Genomic DNA, 27613 nt, shown 5'->3' with positions numbered 1-27613 from the left:
ATACATGTCTGGGAAAAACTGGACATCTCGTAACCCTAATCATAATGATTAACATGTCTGGAAATATTTCATTTTTTTACTGGAAAACCTGGAAATGTCAGGGAATTTCATAATAATAAAATCGTAGTAACCCTGATATCCCTAGTGGAAATTCAACTCTTTACTCTCATTGAAAGATGGCATTTCTAAGAGTTGCAAAACTATCAGAGATAATGTATATGTAATAAAGTATTTGTCATACTTGAAATACTCATGTTCCAACCCTACTTATCACTTAAATTTTCTACATTCCAGGTTTCAGAGAATGACAGTTTACCAAAGTTTGTGTGCTATCCATGAATAGAGAAGCTAGAGAATTTCCAGGACTTGCGACATGTCTCATGAATCAGAAAAGTTTTTCAATGAATACCTGTCATCTGCAGGAGAGAAGCACAGAAACAAGTCGAGTTTTGAGGTAAAATTAATGATTTACTTGAATAAATGATGACATACAAAACAGTTAAGCTTCAGTTACACATGGCTTGGTAATAAGATCCAATTTTTAAAAATAGAAAATATTATTTTTACACCTTCTATTCGTAAGAATGGAATCATATATTATTTCTTGTGAAGACTCACAGTGAAAGAGAGATGTATGTATCAGGTCTCATGTGCAAAAATTGTACTTCTTAATACTCTGTTCATAACATAACCATGTCACAGCCCTTTTGGCCAACCCATGGCAGAGTGGTTAGCACATTGCGCTACGACACCAGGGGTCCAGAGTTCAAATCCTGGCCTGGGCATGGTTGTTTGTGAGTGTCCATTCATAGATTTCATCATATCATCACTCATTCCCATCTTTGCAAATTAGTCAAAAGTGGCACAAAAGGCGAAGTAAAATAAAGCAAATCAATCAATCAAACCTTTTGGCCAAGGCCTATCTACTGACTGCCATTCTCACTCCCACATACATGAAACCAGTTATAGGATGACATGTGGTCAGCAGGACGAACCTTAGTTGTAGGTTTTCCATAACTGGGTTACGCTACTAATTCGAAGCGTTGCATTGCTAAAGCCAGAACCTGAAGTCTTGTGTGTTGAACAATACTCTATTCTTGGTTATCCTTATTCTGGTCCACAATACTCCCACAACCAACACCCTTTGCAGTACATGCCAATTTTCATCACCTCTCCAGATTCATACCCCAACAGGCAATTTTATCATCCACTCCACATCCTCCTCACTTGCAACATCTGGTACTTATATCATCTCGGGACAGGGGTGTAAGGGTTACCTTCCACGTAAGCACCCAGAAGTCAACCTCTTTTCCACATAGTACACCCTGGACTGAAGACTAACGAGGCTCTGGCGACTGGCACTATGGTCAGTATAATTTTGTGTGTGTTGTCCTGTTTCTTGTCCTTGTGTGTGCTGAGTGCCTGTTTACAGCCTCAGCTTTTAACAGAAGTCTGAAGATTTTACAATTTTAAGATTTTTAGTTATGCAATGTTAGAGTTGTTATTTGTAATGATAATGGGCTGGCCACCGTATAATGTGACGGGTGCAAAATAGCCTTAAGGGCTGACGCACCCAAAATTTTAAATTCAAATTCAAATCATCTCGGGACAACACCTTTCACTCGTTTATTTCGTCATTTTTGACATTCGTACTTACCTATTGTGCATTGCGAAACATTCTTGAGGGTGTGATTTTGCTTTTCTCATTGCAAAAGATTCTTGAGGGTGTGATTTTGATTTTCTCATTGCGAAACATTCTTGAGGGTGTGATTTTGCTTTTCTCATTGCGAAACATTCTTGAGGGTGTGATTTTGCTTTTCTCATTGCAAAACATTCTTGAGGGTGTGATTTTGCTTTTCTCACAAAAATAATGTCAATAACAGTAATTATTGTTCGTCCTTTTTTCGCTTCCGTAACACACAATATGGGAGGCACAGCTTCAGTAGCATCGTGGGTCAGTGGGTATACCAACCTTCTTAACCGAAAAATGTCCCACAAACCATTCACGCATAGCCCCAAAAACAATTCACGCATAGCCCCACAAACCATTAACAGTAAGGTTAGGTTTGGTTATATACTGACACCAGTGTATGAAAACACTGGGTGAAATCTTACATATCGACCACGAGTGCAACCACACCCTTTGAACTGAATAAGGCCACTCAGAAATATATACCCTAAGCTACACTGCAACATCTAACTACCAAGTGAGAGATCCGGATTCGATGCCCGATAGGGGAGAGCTGGTATTATTTCCACCTGCTCACCCAGAGTTGCATAAAGAGGGTACCAGGAGGAAACTCTGGGGGGTAAAGGCATGGTGCTGATCACATCACCCCCAACTTCTGAGGTGATCAAGAGAGTGTGGGGCCGTAACTCCACACCCCTATATGCCTTAATGGTGCAAAGCACAGGTGAGCACTTTACTTTTTAGGCTACACTGTAAATGCAATTATTATGTGTTATTTGACTTGGAGCTTCTTTAAGAATTTAGAAACACAGTGAACCAAAAAAGCCAGTAATAGCAGTTGTATCAGTTGAGACATTGGAACATACTTGCTGCTTACTATGCCAGTATTTCATGCGTTCTGACTATCTTTTCAGGCATCTGCTGCATTCATCTTTTTACAGAAATCATTGCGTGTCGCAATTAACATTCAAAATTATTTCTGCATCAGGTTCCTATTCTTGATTGTTTAGACAAAGTAGTAAATTTTCTTTGTTCCTTTTTCTGTCCCGTTAATTAACTTGTTAACAGGCTGTTTTTGACCTTTCAAATGTAACTGACTGCCCATGGGGATTTTTCTTCAGTGGCAGTGAAAGTTGGATATGCAAGGTGTGAACAAATTATGTTGCTCAATTTTGCAAGCCCATATTTTCCCCAATACTGAACAGAAATGAATGATATTACCACCATATGGAAGAGGAGTTTGCAGTTTCACACAGTCCTTAAATGCATTCGATGTGCACCCCTTCTGTGGCATGTGTAACGGACAAGACTCTACCCAAATAATAATGCATTCTCTTTCATATCGAAGCCCAGATGTCAGAGTTAGATAACCCCTAATGGTAGTGCTTGGGCTCAATGCCGACTTACCTTTACACTTGACAGATGTCCAGACGTTTCATCCATTCTCACCAAACCTTCTCAAGCATATCTTGTGTGACATTTCCAATGGGACTCAGTGTGTGATTTCTGGGGGAAGTTCATTAAAGACAATGTTTACGTTTCTCCACAGACGTTGCCAGAATTGTGAAGGTGACCAACATGGCCATCGAAAGCGCCACACAAGACATGCTTAAGAAGCTTGGCCAAGAATGGAAGTACACCCTGAACATCTGCGATGCCACACATTGGGTGCACATTGAATGCATTTATGGTCTGTGCATAACTAGGAATATTCCTATTTCAAACAGTGGTAATGTCATATATTTCTGTTCAGAATTGGTGAAAATATGGTCTTACAAAGTTGTCGAATTTCTGTGTGTTGTCAGTAATGACGGCTGTAAGAGCTTGCTGTTGACCATTGTACACGACGTTTTTCATTTTATAGCTGTTCACTGCCACTTTCCACTGAATGAGCTTTGGGAAGACGTCACATGTTTTGCATGCTTTGAGGAAACTAATGTCCATTCATCAAACCAACAGATTGCGTTCGTTCCATTCGTATTCCCATAGCTCCTTCACGAACAAACGTTCCAAATTCATGATAGGGGGAATAAAAAATTGCAGTTGATAATAAGAAGACATAAGTGAGTTACTAAATTATTTCCGCGAAACTTACTTGTAAATGTTATATTAATTTGGATGGCCTCTGCCACCATCCACTTCAGAACTCGATGCTTCACTGTTGGGTTGACTTCCGGTTCCTGTTGTTTCCTTGCTTACCGCTAGGGGCGCTGGTGTAGCCAGTTTGTATCCTCCGGCATAGCCTATGGCTTTCCAAAGACACAAACAGGGGATTCTGATGCGCCTCATCATCGCAGGGTTCAACCAACCTACAGTCCTCCTCATACATTTTCCGCAACAGCACAGATGCCAAAGAATTAATAACTTCAATAGTGCAAGCCAACCATGCCAAACTCACTAGTATTGATATAGTTGACATGTACAACACGATATAGTTGACATGTACAACACCATCCCAAGTGACAAAGCTTTCACTTCGGTTGAAAGATGGCTGGCTACCAATCAGGTCTCACCAATTAAAGTGGCTGAGGTATCCAAGTTATTGGAAATCTGCCTAAGGCACAGATACTTTCAGTTTGAAGACAAATACTTCATACAAACAGAAGGATTAGCCATGGGCAACCTTCAATCTGCTCCCATAGCCAATATTGCGATGTCCTTCACTCACCAGAACTCTGGTACATAAGATATGGCAGATATGCAGATGACACCATTGTCGTTTACAAAAAGGATGAAGAAATAGATCTAATTATGGAAAAACTTAGCAGCATTCACCCCAGGCTGAAATTCACAATGGAACTGGAAAGCCAAGGCAGCATCAACATTCTAGACCTAACTATCAAAAGTAGGGGCAACAAATTCACCCACACAGTCCACAGAAAACCAGGGGTGGGGAACCAATATATCCACTCCCTCTTCAATCACCCACCCAAACATAAAGCTAATGTATGGCTTAACTTCTACCGAAGAGCTTTCTCTCACTGCACAAGTGAAGAGGATCTGAAAGAGGAAGTTACAGTGGTTATAGACATAGGACTTCAGAATGGGTACACAGTTCAGTTCTACATGGTATAGCAAAGCTGAAATGCAGGTGTGACAACCTAACCACCACCACCCAACAAGCACCAATAAAACAAAATGGATTGCCCTCCCTTACCACCAGACAACATCCAAACGCATGGGCAAGACCAGTGAACAAAATAGCCAGTGTCCTAAGCAAACACAAGAGATTCTGCCTTTCATCACTAGACAACCGAGGTGTATATGACACCCAGTGTGAGTGCAACTCGCATTATATTGGCAGATCCATCAACAGACATACAACATCACTGGACCGGACCTTTCCAGCCATGAACGTGTGCATTTTCCTTGTAAACTTAACATGAGCAGTGTAAGCTATGGGAGTGCAAAGAGACACCCCCTTCCCCCAGGAAATACGTGTCAAACCAAAGTGTTTCTTTCACATATATAATCTCATTTGTCACAGCAATTTATTCTTATAAGGATGTTACAGTAACATGGTAACTTCAAACTGAAGGAGTGTTTTTGAGTGAGGAACTCTCGTCTGTGGAGAAATATTTATTTATTTATTTATTTATTTATTGATAGAGCTCAACAGGCTGAGCCCAATTGTAGTGCTCTAATTACATAATATTACTCAAATAGATTGAGTGTTCCAGTAATAGTATTTTTAAAATTGTATAAACCCATTGCAAAAATATCAATTGTGTTATTTACACATGAAATTGTGTTGAAAGAGTTGCACGCTCTCCATACTGGAGAGGTAGAAAGAATTGATGTTTTCGCTCTCTTGCAATGAAAGATTTTGTGCTTGGGACGTGTTTTGGAACTGGGAACATTAAATGATACGGCTGAAAATAAGTTGGAATCATCTATTATACCGTTAATTACTTTATACAGAAAGAGCAGGTCATTTACTTGTCGTCGGAGTGCTAGTTTGCTGAAGTTGGTCTCTGAGACTAGATTATCGTATGAATCGAATGTTGGATATTCTCCACAGGCTTTAAATTTGAGATATCTAAGAAACTTATGAATTAAGTCTATTTGAGTGGGATTCCAGATTACTGACGCATATTCTAGTTTTGACCGTACGAGGGAATAGTAAAGTATTTTCACTGGTTCTATTTTCGTGAAGTCTTGGTTTGACCGGATTATAAAACCTAAGTTTCTGAAAGTGTTGTTAGTAACAGTTTCAATATGCTTATTAAATTTGAGCTTGGTGTCGAAGGTCACTCCGAGGTCTTTAATTTCATTTTTGCACGTGATTTGTACATTTTTTTTTACAGTATGGAAACACACAAGGAGCTTTGCGTTTTGTGTAAGTGACTACGCTGCATTTTGTTGGGTTAAGATCCAACTTGTTATTTTTACACCAAGAAATCACTCTGTCTACATCTTCCTGTAGTTTCAAGCAGTCGTCAGAGGTAGTTATTTCGTGGAAAAGCTTAAGATCGTCGGCGAAAAGCAACTTTTGAGAATTTTGTATGCAATTTGGTAAGTCGTTGATAAGTAATAAAAACAAAAGTGGTCCAAGATTGGACCCTTGGGGAACACCAGAATGTGGCGTGAAGGGACGACTTTTGATTTTCCTGTATATTACAGTTTGCGTTCGATCGGCTAAATATGAAGCGAAGAAATTTAAAGTATTATGTGAAATATTGAATGATGCAATTTTCTGTAGTAATATATCATGGTCAATTTTGTCAAATGCCTTAGTAAAATCGGTGTATATTGCATCGACTTGTCCTGTGTTATCTAGTATATTGCATGCGTAATGGGTAAAGTTAACTAAGTTTGTTACGGTAGATCTCTTTGGAGTAAATCCATGCTGATAAGGAGAGATAACTGGATTGACATGTGCTAACATCCTCTTGTAAATGATTTGTTCAAATATTTTAGCAAGACTAGAAAGGATTGCTATCGGTCTATAATTTTCTAAGCTTGATCTTTGGTGAGACTTGGGGATAGGACAGACTGATGATGTTTTCCATCTTGAAGGGAAAGTATTGGTATCGAGGGAAAGGTTAAAAATTTGCAACAAGGGATATTTTAAAATATCGCAACATCCTTTTACTATGGTGGTATGTTGTCGGGGCCAGTCGTTGATTTGGATTTCAAATTCTTAATGGCAGCTTCTACTTTGCTTACGCAGATGTTGCGCAAAGTGAAAATACCAAGTTGTTCGTTAGAAATTGCTATTTTCAGATTATTTACGTCATATTTTGCACTTTCGGCTGCGTACACAGAATGAAAGTAAGTTGCAAAGGCATTTGTGATGTCATTTTCATCTGTCAATATGTCTGCGCCGACTTTAATAGCTTCGCAGTTTTGATGGGATTTTTTTACTTTTGATATAGGACCAGAATCGAGAAGGGTCGGCACTTATCTGGTCTTCAGACTGTTTTATGTAATTAGTGTGATCTACTGTTATGTCTTTCTTAACCTGTGCGCGGAGCAGAAGGAATTTCTCAATATGGTATTCTTTGTTTGTAATACTTTTCTTCCATTTTAACCTGTGGTGAGATTTAGCTTTAATTTTTTTTACTATAGCAGGTGTAAACCAGCAAGGATATGTTGTGTTCTGTAATTTTTTAAGGGGATCGCACTCATCAAATAAGTCATAAATTAATCTGTAGAAAATATCAACAGCTTCATTTACGTTATCGGCACTATTTATTAGCGTCCAATCAGTTTGTGATACCAAACTGTAGAGTTTTGTATAGTCTGCTTTCTTAAAGTTGTAGGTGGAAATGTTTTGTTTTGACTTTTTATTTGATTTTACGGAAAGGCACTGGAACTCGATTATTATTGAGGGGTGATGTGTGTCCTCCGGTAGGAGAGGGTGCAACTCTCTGCTTACATCTACATTACTAACATTCGTTAATATAAGGTCAAGTAACCTATTGTTTACATTTTGAATATTGTTTACATTTCTGAGAGCATGGTAAGACATAAAAAGTTGTAGATCTTGACACACTGGCGTAAGACTTAATAAATCAGCGTTCACACTTGTAATTTCTGGTAAATTAAAGTCACCATAAAGTAGTATTTTATCTCCTGGTGTAGTATGGGTTTCAACAAAGTCGTAAAATTTGTCATATAATGCCTTAGTTGATTTGGGGGGGAAGTACACAACACCAATATAGATAGGAAATTTCTTGTTAAGCAATACTTTAACTAAGATGGAGTCAGGCTGTTGCATCGGTTCTCCTACCAAAAAGGACGAATGGTCGTTTTTTACAGCCACAAGTGCACCACCTCCACTCACTTTGCCACTAAGGTCACGGCTTCGATCACATCTGTACACAGTGTACCGGGAATCAAAGTATTCGGAACTCAGGTGAGACGACGTTAGCCACGTTTCATTAACACACACTACGTCAAGATTGCGGCTCGGTACGTTCTCATAAAATGGCCTACTCTTGTTTCTCAAACTGCGAACATTTTGATAATAGAACCTCAAATAGTTATGAGCATTACTTCCTTGGGAGTGTGTAGAGATGACGTCACTTTCTAATCTTACCTCACTACGTAGCTGCACGACGTCTTCCTTCTCATGATTCCACAGATCCTACCTGCTTTCCTGGTTTCTGGCAGTCGGGGTCCTTTGGGAGTACCTCGGGTGTTGGTGACAGTTCACATTTCTGGGAGGGGGAGGGGGAGGCTTTGATGTGCTGCTCGTTGTCGCCGTCGCAGGCTTCGAACTTCCGTTCCGCATTGATGATCTTGTTTTGGGGTCGTTGGTCACCTCGCTGTAGGATTTTCTATTTCTGTACCCTGGTTCTTGAGGGGGTCGGGGGGAGCAGACTGGGAGTTCAGTGCCGGTCGGGACCTTCGATGTCGACGGTTCCTTGGGCAATCGAGGGGTGTGGGTGGATGGATGAGGTTCCTTCGTTCCACTCGAAGAAAAAGGCTCTTCGCTACACTCCACAGTAGGTGGAGCATTTGAATTCACCTTTGTGTTTTGGAGCACCTCTTCCATGGTCACAGGCGGCAGTCCGTTATCATCCAGATCGCTCAACGTATATACTTTACCCTCGATGTGTAGTTTGTCGTACCTCAGTGTTCCATGGAGATTGTTTTCTCTGGCTTCGTCCATGTATTTCCACAACTCGCTGCGGATATCGCGAACACGTCTCGAGTAATCGCTGGAAACACGATACCAGTTCCACGAAAGAAGCACACACGAGCAAGAACGGTTTCTTTTAATTTGTAATTTGAAAACTTTACAATCATAGGTCTGCTATGTCCTGATCCCAGTCTGTGCGCCCTCGCTATGTCGTAGTCAGACGTGTCTATCTCCAGAATGTTCCACAAAGCGTCTCTCACGAGTCGCTCAGAACAGTCCCAAGATTCTCCGGACGTTTCACTAAAACAGCGGAAAATTAAATTGTCCCTTCTTTCCAAGTCATCCAATTTAAGTTCGCAAAACTGTAGTTTAGATTTCAACTCCGCATTTTCATTTTTGAGGCCATTTATTTCTGTTATTAGCCGCTTAATATCGCTCTGGGCCATTGCTCTTGTTTCAGTCACCTTGTCTAGCTTGTTGTCAAATCCAATTTTGTCGCAATGTCCTCCATTGTATAATGTCCAGGATTTTGCTCGACACCAGAGATAATCAAGGCAATCGCAACAACAATGCCCACGAAAAACATGCTGGTTGCATTTGAGCTGTTCCACACGTTCATCACTAACACCGACCACTTCTTATCTCCTGCATTCCACAATCCTATGGCACAACGCCACTGCACAAGAGAATTCCCCATCTTGTCACGCTTCACTGCACTTCGGAGCTTGCTGACACACGTCTGCCTTCCACGTCTGCCTGAATATTATTAAAAAAAAAAGCCTCAACCCTCCCCCCCCCCTGCATCCAAAATAATACCTTGCTTGCCCCTCCCTGGATAAATCCTGAGGGTGTCCATGCTGTAAACGACAGCAAGGAGTTATTGCTGTGTAATATACAAGTATCTCATAACTCTTGGTGAAAAAAATGAGTTACCCATTTTTTTTTATGCATTACATTATCAAAGCCGCAGAATTTACTATTATTAAATCACTTGGTATCAGTGGCGGTCCCTCCATGGAACAGAGGGAACAGGCTGTTCCCTCCTACTAATTGTCCTTTCTAGCTATTTAAATTATCTATATTAACGTAATAAGAACACTTCTTTCTCCTGAAATCAACATTTCCAAATGTAACGCTGAAGATGTTCTTTCACCGTGTTTCGACATTTGCTTACTTCACCTACCCTTGTCACATGGACAGCCTCATCTTTCCACCCTCTACAACCTGACGCCGAGTATTTCTGACCATGCGTGAAGGTAAACTATCCCCACGGAAGCTGAACCTTCTAGCTGTTCTCTCCGAGAGATATAGCTGATTCGCTTTTCTTCTAGTTTTTTGCTATGTGCTGAAGTTTAATTGCATCATAGTGATACTTTTGAGTGTAGTAATTAAGTCCATAATTTCCTAATCTCGTTAGGAACTAGCATCTGTCATCATAATGAACTGAAAATATCTTCTACAGTCTAAGCGCCTGCCAAATGCCTTAAGTTGCCTTGGCTAAATGCTGCAAAATAACTTCCGAGGGAACAGATACAGTCCACCTGTTCCACCAGCCCCAAAACCAAAGTTTTAACGCATCCAGCGGCAGGACAAGAAAATGAATGTTGCAAGTGTTGTATGATCGACCAGCTGAAGACAAAAGCTTTTTGTTCATTGAACTTTGCAGAAAAGATAGCAAACCAACACCTTTCCTAACTGAATTAAAAATTAAAAGGAAATCGTACATAAGGCATTTTCAAACGAGTTGCTACAACTCTGAAAAATGATTAACTGGATATTCTTCCACTGGAAGATTATAAATTGTCCTTGTTTGTTCCTGAGAAGGAAGTTTGGAACATTTCGGTTTTTGTCACATAGTCTGTGGATTCAAGTATGACCATGGCGTTTCCTTTTTCTACTGGTAGAATGATGATGTCCTGGTCTTCTCTCAGTTGCTTGAGCATAGCTTTCTCTGCTGGTGTGTGTTCGGTTTTGGCAGAGCGGCCATTTTAAGGGCCACATATACTTCACGAAAAATGTCCGGGGCTGCTGTCCCTGGAAGGTCTTTTATGGCTTGATCGATGCTGCTGATTATGTCTGTGGTAGGAATGGTTTTAGGAGCAGGAGCGAAGTTCAACCCCTTCGACAGGATGGAGATCGTAGCTTCGTCGAAACGTTTGTCCTTTAGTTTGACAACGGTGCGATGGATAGTGTTCTGTCAGTTTTGCCGGTTGGCTGTCGGTTGAATGCCGGCTATCTGTTGACTGTCGGATGAAGCTAGGCGAGAGTATTTACTGCTCTGCTTGGCAGTGGTCTTGCCGGCTAGTAGTTCCACGTGGGCTTTGGTGGTAGTGTCTATCCATTCCCAGTCCATCGGAGACACAGAAGAGGATATTTCCAGTTGACTATGGAGTAGGCTTCTGTCTATCGATGCAAGTTCGCGTCTTGTGAAATGAATTCTTTCTCTTAACAACGTGATGCTGGTGCGTCTTAGTATCTGGTCTATTGTTATGTTTTTGATCGGATATTTCAATTTGGCGAAGATGGGTATAACATTCTTGTCTCTGTATCTCTGTAAGAATGCCAATGTCGACAACAGCTTCGCTTTTTTGGTGCATAGATCTTCAAATCTGAGGATCCATTGTAACATTTTCTTCCCGTAGAGACGACTGAAATAATTCTTGAATGTTTCCTGGCAGCATATATTGAAGAGGTTTTCTCAGGCAATCAGCCAGGTGATTTCCGAAAGGCTTTCGAGCTTTCGAGAGCTAACGTCACACTCATCTTCAGGGAATGAAGTTCAGGGATGTCAGGGTGACGTTATATGTATTTGGTGTGGGAGGGGTCCGGTGTTGCTTGGCGTTTCTCCAATGTCCGCACTCCCAGTCGACTATCGCTAACCTGGCTGGGTCCAGTTCGAGTCCCAGATGACCTAGAACAGAAGACACCCGGGATTTACCATAATGCCTGTGCCTGCGGTAAAGCCTACATTGGACAAATGGGAAGGACAATCGAACAGCATTGCAAAGAACATGCCAGCTACATAAGGAATTTTCATCCCGAAAAATCAGGGTTAGCAGAACATTCAATCCAGGAGGGCCATAGAATTGATTTCACAACCACCGAGATCATCAAATTACTGGGACCGTCTCATCAAAGAAGCAATAGCCATCCACGGGGAAAAGGACAACCTCAACAGGGACACGGGACTCGAACTGGACCCAGCCTGGTTAGCGATAGTCGACTGGGAGCGCGGACGTTGGAGAAACGCCACCTACACCAGACCCCTCCCACACCAAATACCCTGACATCCCTGAACTTTATTCCCTGAAGATGAGAGTGACGTTAGCTCTCGAAAGCTCGGAAGCCTTTCGGAAATCACCTGTCTGATTGCCTGAGAAAACCTCTTCAATATACGCTGCCAGGAAACCTTCAAGAACTATTTCAGTCGTCTCTACGGGAAGAAAATGTTACAATGGATCCTCAGATTTGAAGATCTATGGACCAAGAAAGCGAAGCTGTTGTCAACATTGGCATTCTTACAGAGATGCAGAGACAATAATGTTATACCCATCTTCGCCAAATTGAAATATCCGATCAAAAACACAACAATAGACCAGATACTAAGACGCACCAGCATCACATTGTTAGAGAAAGAATTCATTTCACAAGACGCGAACTTGCATCGATAGACAGAAGCCTACTCCATAGTCAACTGGAAATCTCCTCTTCTGTGTCTCTGATGGACTGGGAATTGATAGACACCACCACCAAAGCCCGCATGGAATTACAAGACCACTGCCAAGGAGAGCAGTAAATACTCTCGCCTTGCTATATCCGACAGCCAACAGATAGCCGGCATTCAACCGGCAAAACTGACAGAACACTATCCATCGCACCATTGTCAAACTAACAGACAAACGTTTCGACGAAGCTACAATCTCCATCCTGTTGAAGGGGTTAAACTTCGCTCCTGCTCCTAAAACCATTCCTACCACAGACATAATCAGCAGCCGCGGACATTTTTCGAGAAGTATATGTGGCCCTTAAAAGGGTCGCTCTGAAAAAACCGAACATCACAGCAGCAGAGAAAGCCGCTCTCAAGCAACTGAGAGAAGACCAGGACATCATCATTCTAATAGTAGACAAAGGAAACGCCACTGTCATGCTTGAATCCACAGAGTATGACAGAAAAATCACAGACATTTTCACAGACGGCACATACCGACCTTTACTCCGAAATCCACAACTGTAATAGAAAGGAAAACCAGAACTCTACTGAAGAAATCTGCACTGCCGATAGAAACCCAGGACTGGATAACACCAAATGCAACAGTACCTCCACGACTTTACGGCCTTTCGAAAATACACAAAACTGATGTTCCATCGTCAGCGCAATTGGATGCCCTAGCTACAGACTCGCCAAATTTCTAACGGCACAACTCCAACCTCTGACGGGAAAGTGCCAACACCATGTTAAAAACTCATCGGAGTTCGTCAAGACCCTTCAGAACATCAGAACTTCTCACGGAGACCTTCTAGTCAGCTTTGACGTAGTATTTCTCTTCACCAAAGTGCCGCTTCAAGATTCTTTAACACTGTTGGAGCAACATTTCACACCAGATATGATTAGCCTTTTCAAGCATACCCTGACTTCAACATACTTCAGCTACAAGGACAAGTGCTATGAACAGACTGACGGAGTGCCAATGGGATCCCTGCTCTCACCAGCAATAGCCAATTTCTTCATTGAGAACTTCAAACATGAGGCACTCCGTTCAGCTCCACAGAAACCTTCCACATTTTACAGATATGTAGACAACACCTTTGTCATCTGGCCGCACGGTGAAGCAACGCTACAAACATTCCTGAATCAACTGAACAACCAGCACCAGAACATCAAATTCACTATGGAGACAGAGATCAACGGCAGCCTTCCATTCCTGGACATCCTCATCACACGCAAACCGGACGGGACCTTAGAACACAGCGTATACAGGAAACCTACTCACACCGACCTAAGCCCGACCCTGTGGCCGAGTGGTTAGCACATCACTCTGCGACGCCAAGGGTCCCGGGTTCGAATCCCGGTCGGGCTTGGTTGTTTGTGAATGTCCATTCATCAATTTCATCATTTCATCACTATTCCCCATCTTCGCAAATTAGCCAAGAGGCACAAAACGTGAAGTAAAATAAACTAAATCAATCAATCAATCAATCACACCGACCTATATCTCAATGCCAAAGTTTTCACCATCCAGCGCAGCGATCAACAGTACTCTCGACATTGTTTCACCAAGCCATCGCCATCAGCAATGCAGAACACGTTCAAGAGGAAATAAGACACCTATGCACAGCCTTCAGACAGAATGGATACAGTGAAGGCATTATCAAAAAGACGCTAAAGAAAGTAAAACCCAAGAACAAGCAACGAACAAACCCGGATCCACCTGATGAGCAACAAGTTGGGAATGACAGGGGGTCTTGCTGATAGACTTTGTGGAACCTGGTACGACCATCACTGTGACAGTGTACAGTGAAACCATAAAAAATTTCGAAGGCTGATTCAGAACAGGAGAAAAAACTTTAACGGGCGATTCAGAACAAGAGGCGAGGCATGTTGTCCTCGGGGATTCTTTTGGTTCACGATAATGCATGCCCACGCACAGCCACAGTCACGCAAGCCTTGCTTCAGAAATTTCGATGGGAAGTGTTTGACCACCCTCCCTACAGCCCAGGCCTCACACCCAGCGACTTTCATTTGTTTGCAAGGTTGAATGTGTGGTTGGGGTCACAGAGATTTGAGAGCAATGAGGAGCTGATGGATGGGGTTCAGGAGTGTCTGAGTTTCCTGGCGGACACCTTCTTCGACGAAGGTGTACAAAAGATGGTGCCACACGATGACAAGTGCCTAAATTCAGGTGGCGTTATGCTGAAAAGTAGCACATGTATGTGTGCGACTTTTGTGCATAATAAATTTTAGTTGCCTTTTATATCTGTTTTATTTCATGCCTCCCAGAAAATGATTTCTGAATAGCCCTCTTATTTTTTTTTTTTTTTTTTTTTTTTAGTTTTTGTTGAAATCCACGTAATATAGAGGTAGAGTAATTGGGACTGGAGCTACAGTGCCTCTGTGGGTATCGAATCCTAGGCCCCTTGATTACATGGTGGCAATGTTTCCACTGTAACATCGGGGCAGTATTCAGAACTAGGAAAGCTTAAGTAAACCAAGGTTCCACCTGTCTGTCATTTATACCATGTTAAGCGCAGAAGCATATTCACCTCCACAGCTATCTCCAAGTTTTGAACAAGCATCCCCTACTTAACAATTACTTTCAAGGGCTTGTGAGACGAAATTAATAAATGTTACGCTTTTATCTTATTCCTATTTTGCACAACATGCTATATTTAATTTCGATACATGACAATTTCTTAATTTTTTAAAAATCATTTAATGGTTATTAAATATTTTTTTAGCACGCATGTAAAACTGGTTTAATTTATCTTCTTCCACGTGAGCAACATTGATAGTTACTAGAATAATGATCATTACAAAACATAGCTTTTTCTTCGACTAGTGCTCGTTCTTCCATTATTTCATATTTTAAATCTGTTCAGATGGTAAAACTGCCACACACGTTTCTCCATAGACTTCATAGTATAATGGAGACCAGACAACAAAATAGTCACGAACCTAGTGATGTATGAACACCGCTGTTTTGGGTACCCCTTTGGCCTCTTAATTTTGAACTCTCTTTTTTGACTTAAGGTGAGGAGGGAAAATTTCGCATCAGGCATGCATTTCTTTAAATATCGTCGGAATTGGCACTGCTACTAAAGAAAATCCACGCATAATTTGAGAGTATGAATTTCTCCCCATGTTGCAAGTGGAAGCGGTTTTTAAAGTTGATTATTAAGCTAGATACCATGTTTGAAAAATGTGATGAATACGTACTTACAGAATCCCATGTATTCCTTATGAAGAGACAACTTCAAATTGAAGTTACGGCTAAACAAATGGGAGTTTCGACTATTTCTAGCGCAAATATCATCTTCAATGGATCCTTTACCCGAACATATATTTTTTTCCGCCATCGGAAGTTTGATATCTCCAAGAAAACGAGTAAATTAATTCTCCTATCAGCGTAATGTATTTCTCCTTGCCTCCTACAGCCATCCTGGCAGTGTTGCCAATCCTGATGTGCATAAAAGAGCTACATTTCACCAAGAGCTAAAGATGACTTTCAAGGATCTAGATTAACGAAGGCTGCATAAAGTGTCTCCTAGGGTAATTTTGGTGTCAGACGGGTGGAGGCGCTGCTATTATCGTTATCTTTAAAGTGATGGAAATGTATTCTTAGTTTTCACCACCTAGATTTGGCGGCATTACCCATCTCAATAATTTTATAATGTTCATATGAAATCGAAAATAAAGGATTCCTGGATAATAATATTGAGATCTTCACCTTAAGCCACAGCTCTATATATAAAAATACCTGGGGAGGAAAGAGGAGTGTGGGTGACGCAGCCTATACATGAATATCACGTCACGTGCAAAATGTACACTCATGGCAAAGGTTGGTCCTTATGGACCGAAGACATTGGTGGCATCATGGTGGGGTAGAGGGCGGGTGCCATAGTTCACAGTAACGAGTTCACGAAAGAGCCAGATCTGGCTCCAAAAGAGCAAAGTTGGCAACAGTGATTGACAGCTGTCCCAGCGAGAAAGACCTATTGGAAATTGTCCCTCCTCGCCTTAAACTGAAAGCACAGTAACGTGAGAACATCAGTGGGTACTTTTTGTATGGTGTAGTTTTTAAAATTGTTGTAACAATTTTTTGTGGAAATGGCCATAATCTAAGAATTATTTTATCTTAGTGGTGGATATCTAATCAATTGTGATATCTGGATATCAGTTTTCATTCATTATCAGGATATTTTGAAAATCTCATTCTAGAATGAGTCAGTAAGAAAAGATGGCATTGATACATTTTCCTTCAAAATATTAGGTTGGATCAAATGAAAATGGAACAGGGGCCACAGAATGAAATTATCAAGGTTTATTTCAAACATAATCTCCAAAGTTACACAAGCACTTGTCCCACTGTTTCACCAAGTGGTGAATACCTTGCTCGTAGAACTCCTTTGTCTGAGATCCGAACCAGTTTTGAACATTGTCCATGACTTCATTGTCTGAGTGAAAGCACCGACCCTTCAATGCCTTTTTTATTGGACCAGAGATGGAAGTCGTGTGGTGATAGATCAGGGCTATATAGTGAGTTCCAACATTGTCAACCCAAACGTCGCCAGCATGTTCCTTGTAACAGCTGACACATATGGATACACGTTGTCATGCAGCAAAACCACTTCAGAGGATAACAGGCTGGGCCGTTTGGCCTTGATTGCTGTGCGCAAGCAGTGGAGGGTACTTCAGTAACAAGCAGTGTTGATCCAGGAACTCCAGGAGAAGGGGTCCTTCATGTTCGAAAAAAATAAACATGTCTGCATCGAATAACACCACGTTGCTCTTCTTTGCTGGCAAACATTCCCCCGCCGCAGGTGAAGCACTGACTGACTGCCTGCTTGCCAGCTTGCCTTCTCGGACAATACTGCTGCCAAACTGCCTACACATATCACATGCTCACACGCGACTATCTAGGGTGAGTCCATTATGAAGTAGGGGTTTCCTTCCTTACCTCCTGCCCTACCTCTACACAAGGTTGTCGCCACACACATACATAAATATAACCCAATACATCCACTGTTCCATTTTCATTTGATCCACCCTCATGTAATCATTCATATTCTATTAAAAATGAAATAATTATTCTCAAATAAAAACAAATACTCAGATATCAGTATTCAGATATCAAATTTGAATTGATATACCTCTTACGTAGGCACATTATCATTCTCAAACACTGTACGGTAATAAAAATAATTCACAAAGGTAATACTGCTGTCAAAATATATATCGAATGAGGGGTATAATGATTATAAATAACCAAATCTATTATCTGCAGTTAGTACAGCTGGTAAGGGTTTGTTTTGAACATCCACCCGATTGTTAATTTTTTGTTCATGCAAAAGTAGTGAACTAGCAAACAGGAGTAGCATAGTGAGATACTTTTGGTAAATGTAGCTGTAGCGAAGCTACATTTTGGAAGAGTAGCTGTAACGAAGCTACATTTAAAATGCATCATTCTGATTACTGCTTCATACCTAGTTAAGAGGTTAAATGGAATATGCTTGACAACTCCGAGATAGCCCTGCTTTGTGGTGGCATCTAAACTGCACAATTAGAACATTGGTTTCTGTAGGAAGATGGAAGGGTTGTTTTGAAAAGGCAAAGAGAGTACGATAAAATTATATTTATTATATGATTATATTTCAGATGTCTTCTGAATTCTGGTCTCAAGAAACTGATAGTAGAGAAACTGTTGCTACTCCAGTGTCTGATACAGGTTTCTCTCCTCTGGAAGTGCTCTCAAAGTCTGAAGCGGAAACTGCTGATCCATTAGTTTGTGAACAAACATCCCTGGAAAATATGTGGCCTCAGAATCAACATTATGTCAAGACCGAAATCACACTATCCCTTGTGCCTCCTAGTGTTGATAACTCTGTTGAAATCAAACCATCTAATCACCACGTTGAAGATGCTTCTGTTGACAACAAGCTATCTAGTCAGTACATGAAAGAAACTTCAGTTGGTAAAATGAAAATTGAGAGTGATGAAGATTTGATGCATTTTGAAGGTACAACTCAGGAAATTCCTTCTGGACAAAATGTTCCCAAAAGTGAAGAATTTTATCCACGTGATCATGGACAACTTGTTAAAAAGATGCCAGCTGAGGACAGTGACAATGGTGAATTAATTTTAAGTGAAGATAAAGACATGAAGTATAGTGTAGAGAATGCTGATGAGATGGAAGGAGAAGTGGCAGTTCCTGCAGAAAGGTAGGTGAAGGAAACTTTAATACAAGGATTGAAAATGAGCATGGCAGTACCTTTTAACAATTATCCCAGGTTGATTTCCTTTCTTGTTCAAAGTCTGTGAACTCTATCTATGTGAGAAACTTTCGATATTATTCTTTCATAAACAAATCAGGAAGGCAAAATTTTGTGAAATTCTACATTGTAACAGCCAGTTTCCATTTATAAGTTAGTAGAGCTTTCCAGAATATAAAAGAATTTGTAAATTCTTACTGTCATGCTCATTTCTAGTCTTACATTTGAGGGTTCTAATGTATTTTATTGATTTTTCTTGAGAGGGGAATTTACTTTTCATGTTTTTTTATTTTTTCAATTTTATTTTGAAAATATTTTTTTTGTAATACTTTCCACCCCAAAAATTTTAATAGAATCTTCTTTCATTGTTATTTCCATAAATTATTAAATATACAATAGGAACTGAAGCTACTATACTTGCTTGAGTTAATAAAAAAGAAAAAAAAGTAGGGACATTTGAATTCTAATTGAACCCAGAACCTTCGGAATGTGAAACAGATATCCTACCACTGCACCACTTGTCAGTCTCACAGTATCTTCACCTCACAAGGCATACTTGTAAAAATTCAAAACTTTGAATTGCTTGTTCGTGGGAATGGCTAGCTATTGTGCACTTGTAAGCCCTTGAGTGAAGAAAACTGCCCACCCTCGAAAATTGCAAATTCCAAATCTGCAGGATGTGACAAGGCAGGATAGTATGGCAAACCTCACGTACGAGAAAGTAGCATTGCCAGTACATTGAAGTCTTGGTCATGTTATTGCAGATATGTAATTGATATATTTACTTATTTGTCATGGATAATTACAAATAATTCAACAATTGATGCATTACACGATACATGTTTTGCTCCTGCTTCATTCATCAACATTGCTATTGCAGCAGGTGACACGTGTTCTTAATTACGTGCCTTACCATGTTGGCAATGAAACTGCAGTAATACTGTCGATCATCGTAGCAGTTTTCCTGACTCAGCATTTGGCTTGTTTATGGGGGGAATATATCAACATTCCTCTAGCAGGGTTGGTCCTCCCCGGTAGCCTAATCATTGGATACACCAAAGTGTGTGCCTCCTCAGGGAATGCAACCCTGAAAACTGATACAGCATTATCTATTACACCCTCAAGGAAGAGTAGAATCAAAATGTTGGACAAATATTTTGGAACAGAAAATGTCAACACAAGGAGGAAATCGAATGGACAGAGCAAAGCAGTACACGCTGCTGCGAAGGCTGGTAATTGAAGTTGCTCCCCCCTCTCCATGCAATCCAGTTCCTTTTCACGTGTTTATTGGTGGTGCTGTCTCACATCACTGCTTCCGCAGAGACTTGCTTTCATTCACTTGCTGAAGAGATATTAGGGACAGGGTATAAAGGAATACAAATTGAATGTTACGATACACTACTAACAGGGGAAAAAAGTATTTGATAATTAAAATATATATTTTTTAACATAGCCTGAAAAAAACCCAATAAAACCCAGTTTTGCCTGGGTTTAATTGGGTTTTATCTGAAAAAAACTGAAAAATCCACCCGGGCTGGGCAAAAGGCCAACCCTGGCCTTTAGAAATGTAGAGTCGCAAGAAATGGCCAGACAAAACATGTCATGTAGTATCAACCAAGCCCAGAACACCTTGAGGAGGGAGAGAGAGAGTGAGTGAATGAGTGAGTGAGTGAGTGAGAGTGTAAGTAGTTGGTAAGGTCATATTAGTGATAAACTCATACTGAAATTGTGATCTCATGTTAGAAAAGTTATCATGATGTGGTGGATGGTGGTTTATAATGTATGTATATTAAAATTGCCCTGTTGTTTTCACTATCATTTCAAACCATTTGAAAATAGCTTTTGAAAGCACAACGTTGAGCTGCAATATTAGTTATGAATTTTTGTTTGCATTTATCAGAAACATTTGAAGAATGAAGAGCATAGTATAGCAACATTAATAAAAATATTATTTGTTCCTAACAAATATCAGAACGTGTTTAACCTAGAAGTTATTGCAAAATAATCTAACACAGTTATTTTTAGTGGTTTCTATTTTATCTGCGACATTTCGTCCTGGTTTCCCAGAACTTTTTCAATCTTACCCTAGATACAGATACAACTTGTTATTGCAAAGCACTAGTGCACAGTAAAGGTTTAAAAACATGGAAGCAGGACCGTAGCCTTGCAGGGGCTTTTTGAACTCACCCTCCCCCCTTCTTCATTGGCATTCCTATCAGCTCCGTTGACTACAGGTAAACTATTTTGATAAATGTGTTTGCAGTTGATAACCACCGCTACAGTTGAACTTGCAGAACGAATACCAGTGCAAATAGTATTGCGGTAATTAACGTTAATCCTTATATTTAAAACAAATACATTACAGGCACAGGAAATCTTACCACTTCCATCACCATTGCTATGGTTACAATAATTTTTCTTCTTTTTCCTTTTTTCTCGTAGATGTAAAGTCTTTAATGCAGTGCGATAAGAGCAATATAACAACATATATAAAGAAACAAACATGCATAAGTTAAAGCTACATTAAGGCGATGAGGGACAATTATGCACCAATTGTGCATTTATTTCAATATCGCCGGAATGGGCACTGCTATTAAAAAAAGGGTGTAGTATGCAACAGACCATGAATCTCTCCCCATGTGTTGCAAGTGGAAACAGTTTTTCAAGTTGATTATTAAGCTAGCCACGATATTTCAAAAATAATAATGAAGAATAATAATAAGAATTTTTAAAATCCTATGTATTCCTTATGCATGAAAAAGAACAACTTAAAGTTCGAGTTTTTGACTTTTCCATCTAGTATTCACTACTTCAAAGTGTCCTTTTTCTGTTGATATTTATTTTAAGGCAATTGGAAGTTATATTTTCCCAAGAGAACGAATAAAATAATTCTCCCATAAGTGTAATGTTCAATTTCTCCCCATCTCCTTCAGTCATCGTGCCACAGACCTCTTTCCCCCTTAGCAGCTTGTGGTGGAGAGTTGTGGGGAGGGGCGAGAAGAGGCCTGTCTACTGGTAATCTGAGAAGAACCACATGTTCCTTTCAGAGGGTCCGGCAATGTCTACCAGAATAAACAAGGGCCGCAAGTCCTTGCTATAATAAAGGTGGGATTCGTGAGCCCTGGTTACAGTGGACCAAGAAGCTCTGGAAAGCAGATAGGGAAGTTAAACTAAAGCCCACAGAAGGGACTAGATTTGAGATAGTAAAGCAAATTAATTCGCAGTACACTAAATATAATATATAGTTTCTTGTAATATGCTGCAACATACTTGAAGAATCCTGGAAAATTATGGGCAAAATACAGGAAAGGCATGGAGTTACTATAATAATTATGTAATTCTTCATCGATTTGGTCACAAAATGTCTTTGGGACAGACCTTAAATTGCAAAAATACATATTTACATTATGCTCCATATTTATTTGATCTACCATTGTTTAACTATTGCAAATTGAAAACTAACTTATGTTCTTATTTAAATTGTTTTTCTTGTCATTGCAATTGTCCATTTCTGTACAATACATATTAATCTTAAGGACACCTCTGCCTTCAAAAGGATGATTGTACTGGGGTGAGAAATCAAATCATATTATTTTGTTAAAAGAGTTTTTTCTGAACAAATTATTTGGATTAATCTTGGATGCCCTCTGATTTAGGATGACAAATGGATGGATTTTTGTGTATTGAATACTTATTTTGCTGTTAATGAAGGTGAATTTCATTATACCATTCAATAATTTTCTTTACATTTCCTACTTTCAAGCATACCACTATTCTGCAAAATTTATTTTCCATCATGGAAATTATGGGAAATTATCGGGGTTCCATGAAATACAATGATTATTTTTTCTTCGTACCAGGTAATAATTGCACAACCAGATTCAGACACTGGCCCACAAAGATATATGTGCACAAATTTTTTTCGGAATTTTTAATGTATTTTACATTGTGCTTTTAAAGAAATAAAATGCACTGATTGTAGCCACTTGAACATCAACATAACAGGCGATTCCTTCAGGAACAATGGGCTAGCTAAGCATGACAGTGACAGGGACCCAGCTCCAGGTTCGGTGCCTGCTAGAGGCACGTGACACGGTGGTTCTGATCCTATTTCAACCTGTAGGTCCAGTCCCGATTTGCCTACCTGGTATATACAAATCAGAATTTCAGTGTCTACCAACATTAATTAGCTTCTTTTGTAACAGACAACTAGTAGCCGGCAGCAAATGTAATAGTAGGCTACTTGTTTTCATGACTGTCACTAGCCCTGTCTGCAAGTGAAGGAATTGTTCTGATATTGAGGCAAACAGCATCCTCTGCTTTCTTGGCGATATTTTACAATTTGCTTGAACACAATAGGAGGCATTTGGCCTACTATTACATTTGCCGCTGATTGTACATCACCTTGAATATAAACAGGATAGTTGGCCTATAGCCTATTTGATTAATTTATATGTATTTATAACATTTTCACAATATTTACATTTCTATCCTCATTCCACATGATATTTTATACGCTACTCATAAACAGAGTTGTAGAAAGGATATATTAATCGATTTTTTTTATTTTTTCTGGTCTTATCGTGCATAAAGTGGCTCGGAAGCTCAGCCAGCTTCCAACCAATGGGTACCTGGGGGCAAAGGTGCCTGGAGCATGGTGCTGATCAAGGGTTGCAGTGGGAGCATGATGCTAATCACATCACCTCCAAAATAGCCGAGATCGAGAATGTGTGGGGCCCTACTGCCACATCCCCTAAATGTGTCTTCATGGCACAGTGCTATGCCGCTATTTGATATTTTCAGTGCAAAACTACCATATTATGTTGCCAAAATGTTCATATCTTCGTGGGAGAAAAGTATCTTTATTTGTAACACATAAAAAAGTTTTATTTGTGATATTAGTAATTTAGAAAATATAAAATAATAACTAATTTCGAAGTTATTGTAATTTTTTTCATTAGAATCTTGTAATTTTTTCATTAGAATCTTGTATTCTATATGTGCTCATAAGCTAAGATATTTTTTTTCACATTTGTCAATAGTACCCACCTCTTTTATCACGTGGGTTTATGGAATGAGTTAAATTCCACCTATTTGAGGAATTTTGTGAAGTTAATTTTTTCTTACCTATTGACATTTGTAGACATTTTTGTCTAACCAGTTCTTCCTTGATAGTGTGTTATGATTTTGTGGTATACAGTGCTCGATGTGGAAATTCCTAGCTGAATTTTTTCCTAGTTTAATTTTTGAGTTTCAAGGTAGAAGAGTGGATCCTTGTATGGATCAACATGGAGACAGTTCAGAAGGTGGGGGGTAAGTAAAGATGAAGTTTCTCGTGAATATAGCACCATGCGATAAAGGGACGTGGGTAGGGGGGTGCTTATGCAATGCCAACAACCTTTTTGGGGGTTCCAGTTCTTGCGATCTGCCTTTCGGTGAGTGACAGATTTTCAGTGAATAGAACCTTATCGCCTTCACCACTTTATTACCTATATCTGAAAATTCTAATTGACCTTGCATTCTTGGAATACACCGACAATCTAGAGGTCTAGTTAAACCTCCACAGCTGATACATTGAGTTTGCTTGAATATATTATAAAAATATATAATAATAATATATTTTTTATAGTCACAATTAATACATTATTAACAGGCAAATGTCAGCAACTTATACCTTGAATCTTGAGCTAGTGCAGCCAAGAAGATGGATTTTGGAGCTGAAGCTGCACCCGCTGCAAAGTAACCAATTAAGAAGCAAAAAATGACACAGATAACAGTATTTTTTTTTCAATATCTGATTATGTATTGACTATGTAACTTAATTGTGTTCTTAAATTGCATGAAAAAATATGAAATATAATACACTACATATTTGCATGCATCCTCCCTCTTCCAAGAAAGGAGCCTGGTTGCACCACTGCATTGAAGTAATAGAAAATATTTACAGTTTCTCATAGATTAACACCATCGTGATTTAGTTTCCAGTATCTACTAAGAAACTACTACGCTGATACAGATGCCTGTGGTATTTCTAGTTGTGAAAGAAAGGGATTCTCTCTTCAGTTTGTACAAATTGCTTGTTTTAATACTTAATGGAATCATTTTATAAGAAAATTATTGCAATAAAACATACAAATTGCTTTCTTTTTTTTAAATATGACTTTTCTAATGTAAAAAAAAAGATTTATAAGAGAGGAAGGATGCCAGCACAAGAGGGAGGGAATGAAGTACTAATGGTATTATGAATGCAAGTCAACCTGTCCAGACAAACTTCTGCCTTTCACATCGTTTCATTCATACTACTACGTACAAAAAGTACCTGGAATTTGTGAATAAAACACAAAATATGTGGTTAATCATCAACATTTATTTTGTCGCCTTCAAAATAGACCCCATGAGATGCAACACACACATGCCAATGCTTAACCCAGTCTTCAAGTCACTTTTCAAATGCAGAAGACTGTATCACCCTGAGTTCCTTTTGGGAATTTCATTTAATGGATTCTATTGATTCAAAATGCCTTCCCCGAAGTGGTAACTTGAGTCGCGAAAAGAGAAGAAAATCACACGGAGCCATATCTGGAGAATAAGGGGCTTGTGCGAGGACATGTGTTGAGTTTTGGCCAAAAACTTGCGAACAAGAGTCGACGTATGCGACGAGACATTATCGTGGTGCAAAATCCAAGAATTGTTTTTCCATAACTCTGGTCTTTTCCAGCGAACATTCTCACGTAGATGCCTCATAACAGTCACATAATATTCACAGTTTGTCCCGCTGGAAGGAATTCTGAGTGTACAACACCACAATAATCAAAGAAAACAATGAGCATGACCTTAATTGTTGAGCGACTTTGGCATGGTTTTTTGGGTTTTGGTTCATTTTTGAAGCACCATTCCGAAGATTGTTGACCTGTTTGCATGTCATACTCATACACCCATGTTTCATCACCAGTTATGATGTATTTCATGAAGGTTGAGTCACTAGAGGCTTGCAAAATCATGTCTTCAGCAACATCCCTGCGATGTGCTTTTTGCAGTAAATTCAGCTCCTTCGGAACAAGTCATGCCGCGATGCGTTTCATGCCTAACACATCAGTCAAAATGTTGTGAACGGACATGTGGTATGACAAGCTCACGAGCCACCTCTCTCACACTCACACGCCGGTTTTCAAACACCCTTGTCCTGATTTTTTCAGACATTTTCATCAGTCGTCGACGTGGAAGGTCGACCAGAACGGGGAAAATCAGCAACATCTTCTCTGCCTTCTTTGAAACCCTTGGACCATGCATACGCATGAATCACCAAAGGCCTTTTGTAGCATTTTCAACGATTCAGCACATTACAGTCCATTGGAAACACAAAATTTCAAACAAATTCTTTGCTTATTTGCAACCAATAACGTAAATTTACCTTTTTTGTTCAATTTCCCCATTATCCACGGAATATCAATTTCGATTTTCTTACAGGTACTTCTCAGAGTACACTTTACACTCCTAATATAATTTTTTTTTGCTCCTCCTTCAGAGGTATAGGGGCTGAAATTTTTTAAAAAAATGGAAATCTAGCATTTTCAAAGAGCTTTAACTAGAAGATACTAGTAGCAGAGCTCAAATATCTTCTGCCAAAATTTTGGATGTGTATGTTTTGTCTAAAAATGTATAGCTCTTATATATTACTTCCCTACTAAAAATAATCCTAAACTATGACTTTTGTTCAAAATTGAATATAATTTTTGGTCTTAAATTTCAGCCATTTTCATAAGAGATGGTGCAAAAATGCACAGAACATAAAATAATGCTTAAAATGTACTGAAAACAATGTTGTTTACCACAGCTTTATATCATTTTCTTAGCTGACCTATCATAATTATTGCAACTGTCTGCAAAGGCCAAAAATTGCCAAAGTCATGAAACAAAGAAAATGATCAACATTTTAAAACAATGTCATGTTTTAGAAAAATAATGCCTGCTTTGAACTACCCCTGCATATGTGTTAAAACAACAAAAATATTGAAAATTTTAAAGTGGTCAAGCAACCAGTGTTGAAACATTCTGTATGAATTGACCCATATGCATTCTGAACAAAAATTCTGGTCTTAGTACAATTTCTATGAACTAAAATTGGATGAACATCATAGTAATGCTTCTCCCACTTCTTCAACATTTCTAACAATATCATGTGTACTCGTATTAGTGGTAATTAGTGAGTGTTTTAGGGATATTTGTCAACAATGTAGCTGTATGCCAGTGGAAAATTGGTTCATACACCCCATACTGAAACCTGTGATATTTTTACTATGAAAAATATTACCTTTCTGATTTTTTAATATTATATTTGACATGTATTGATTATGCTGTGTAACAATTTACATTGTGGTAAAATCTGGGACTACCTATCAAACAATTACCCAAAGTGGAGTGTTTTGTTCATCACAACATTTTAATTTATTTAAAGATTTTTCTACTTTCTGAGTAGGTAAGAGTGGTAATATAGATTTTTTCTCTTAGGACTGTCCTTCTCCTCTCCAACCACACCTAAATCATCAAAATACCCCACATAGTTTCCGAGCTATGACATGTTTGTGTCACATGGTGCGTTCATTCATCCACCCAATTTCTAAAAATCTTCAGATTTTCAAGAATTCGTAACTTTCAAAATCACTGTTCTACAAAGGTTTTTTTTCTTATGTGAAAATAAGTCTTTCTGAAGGAATTTGGTATGGAAAATTCAAAACCGTAATTCAAATTTCGCTATCAGGGACAGTTTTTTTAGTTATTAGGAAATAAGAGTCTCATTTGAGTGAGATTCACCGTTCGTGATAAATTCAGGAAATTGTCAGATGAGC

The 27613-nt window shown here is 39.3% G+C and overlaps 1 protein-coding gene across 7 annotated transcripts in view; it reads left to right on the top strand.

Annotated features, from left to right (window-relative positions):
* The window catches only part of LOC145999620 (uncharacterized), a 152404-nt gene that overhangs the window by 109101 nt on the left and 15690 nt on the right, over positions 1-27613 (top strand). For all 7 annotated transcript variants that reach the window (XM_083136709.1, XM_083136706.1, XM_083136710.1 and 4 more), the window contains 2 exons: positions 295-454; positions 18154-18716. In XM_083136709.1, coding sequence (XP_082992835.1) covers positions 374-454; positions 18154-18716 — 644 coding nt within the window. In that variant the 5' untranslated portion in view covers positions 295-373. The remainder of the gene's footprint in view (positions 1-294; positions 455-18153; positions 18717-27613) is intronic.

Source organism: Lepisma saccharinum, chromosome 15 (genome assembly GCF_977018435.1).
Source record: "Lepisma saccharinum chromosome 15, izLepSacc3.1, whole genome shotgun sequence".
Taxonomy (NCBI): domain Eukaryota; kingdom Metazoa; phylum Arthropoda; class Insecta; order Zygentoma; family Lepismatidae; genus Lepisma; species Lepisma saccharinum.
Note: the sequence above shows the minus strand (reverse complement) of the source record. Positions and strands in the feature narration are given on the sequence as shown.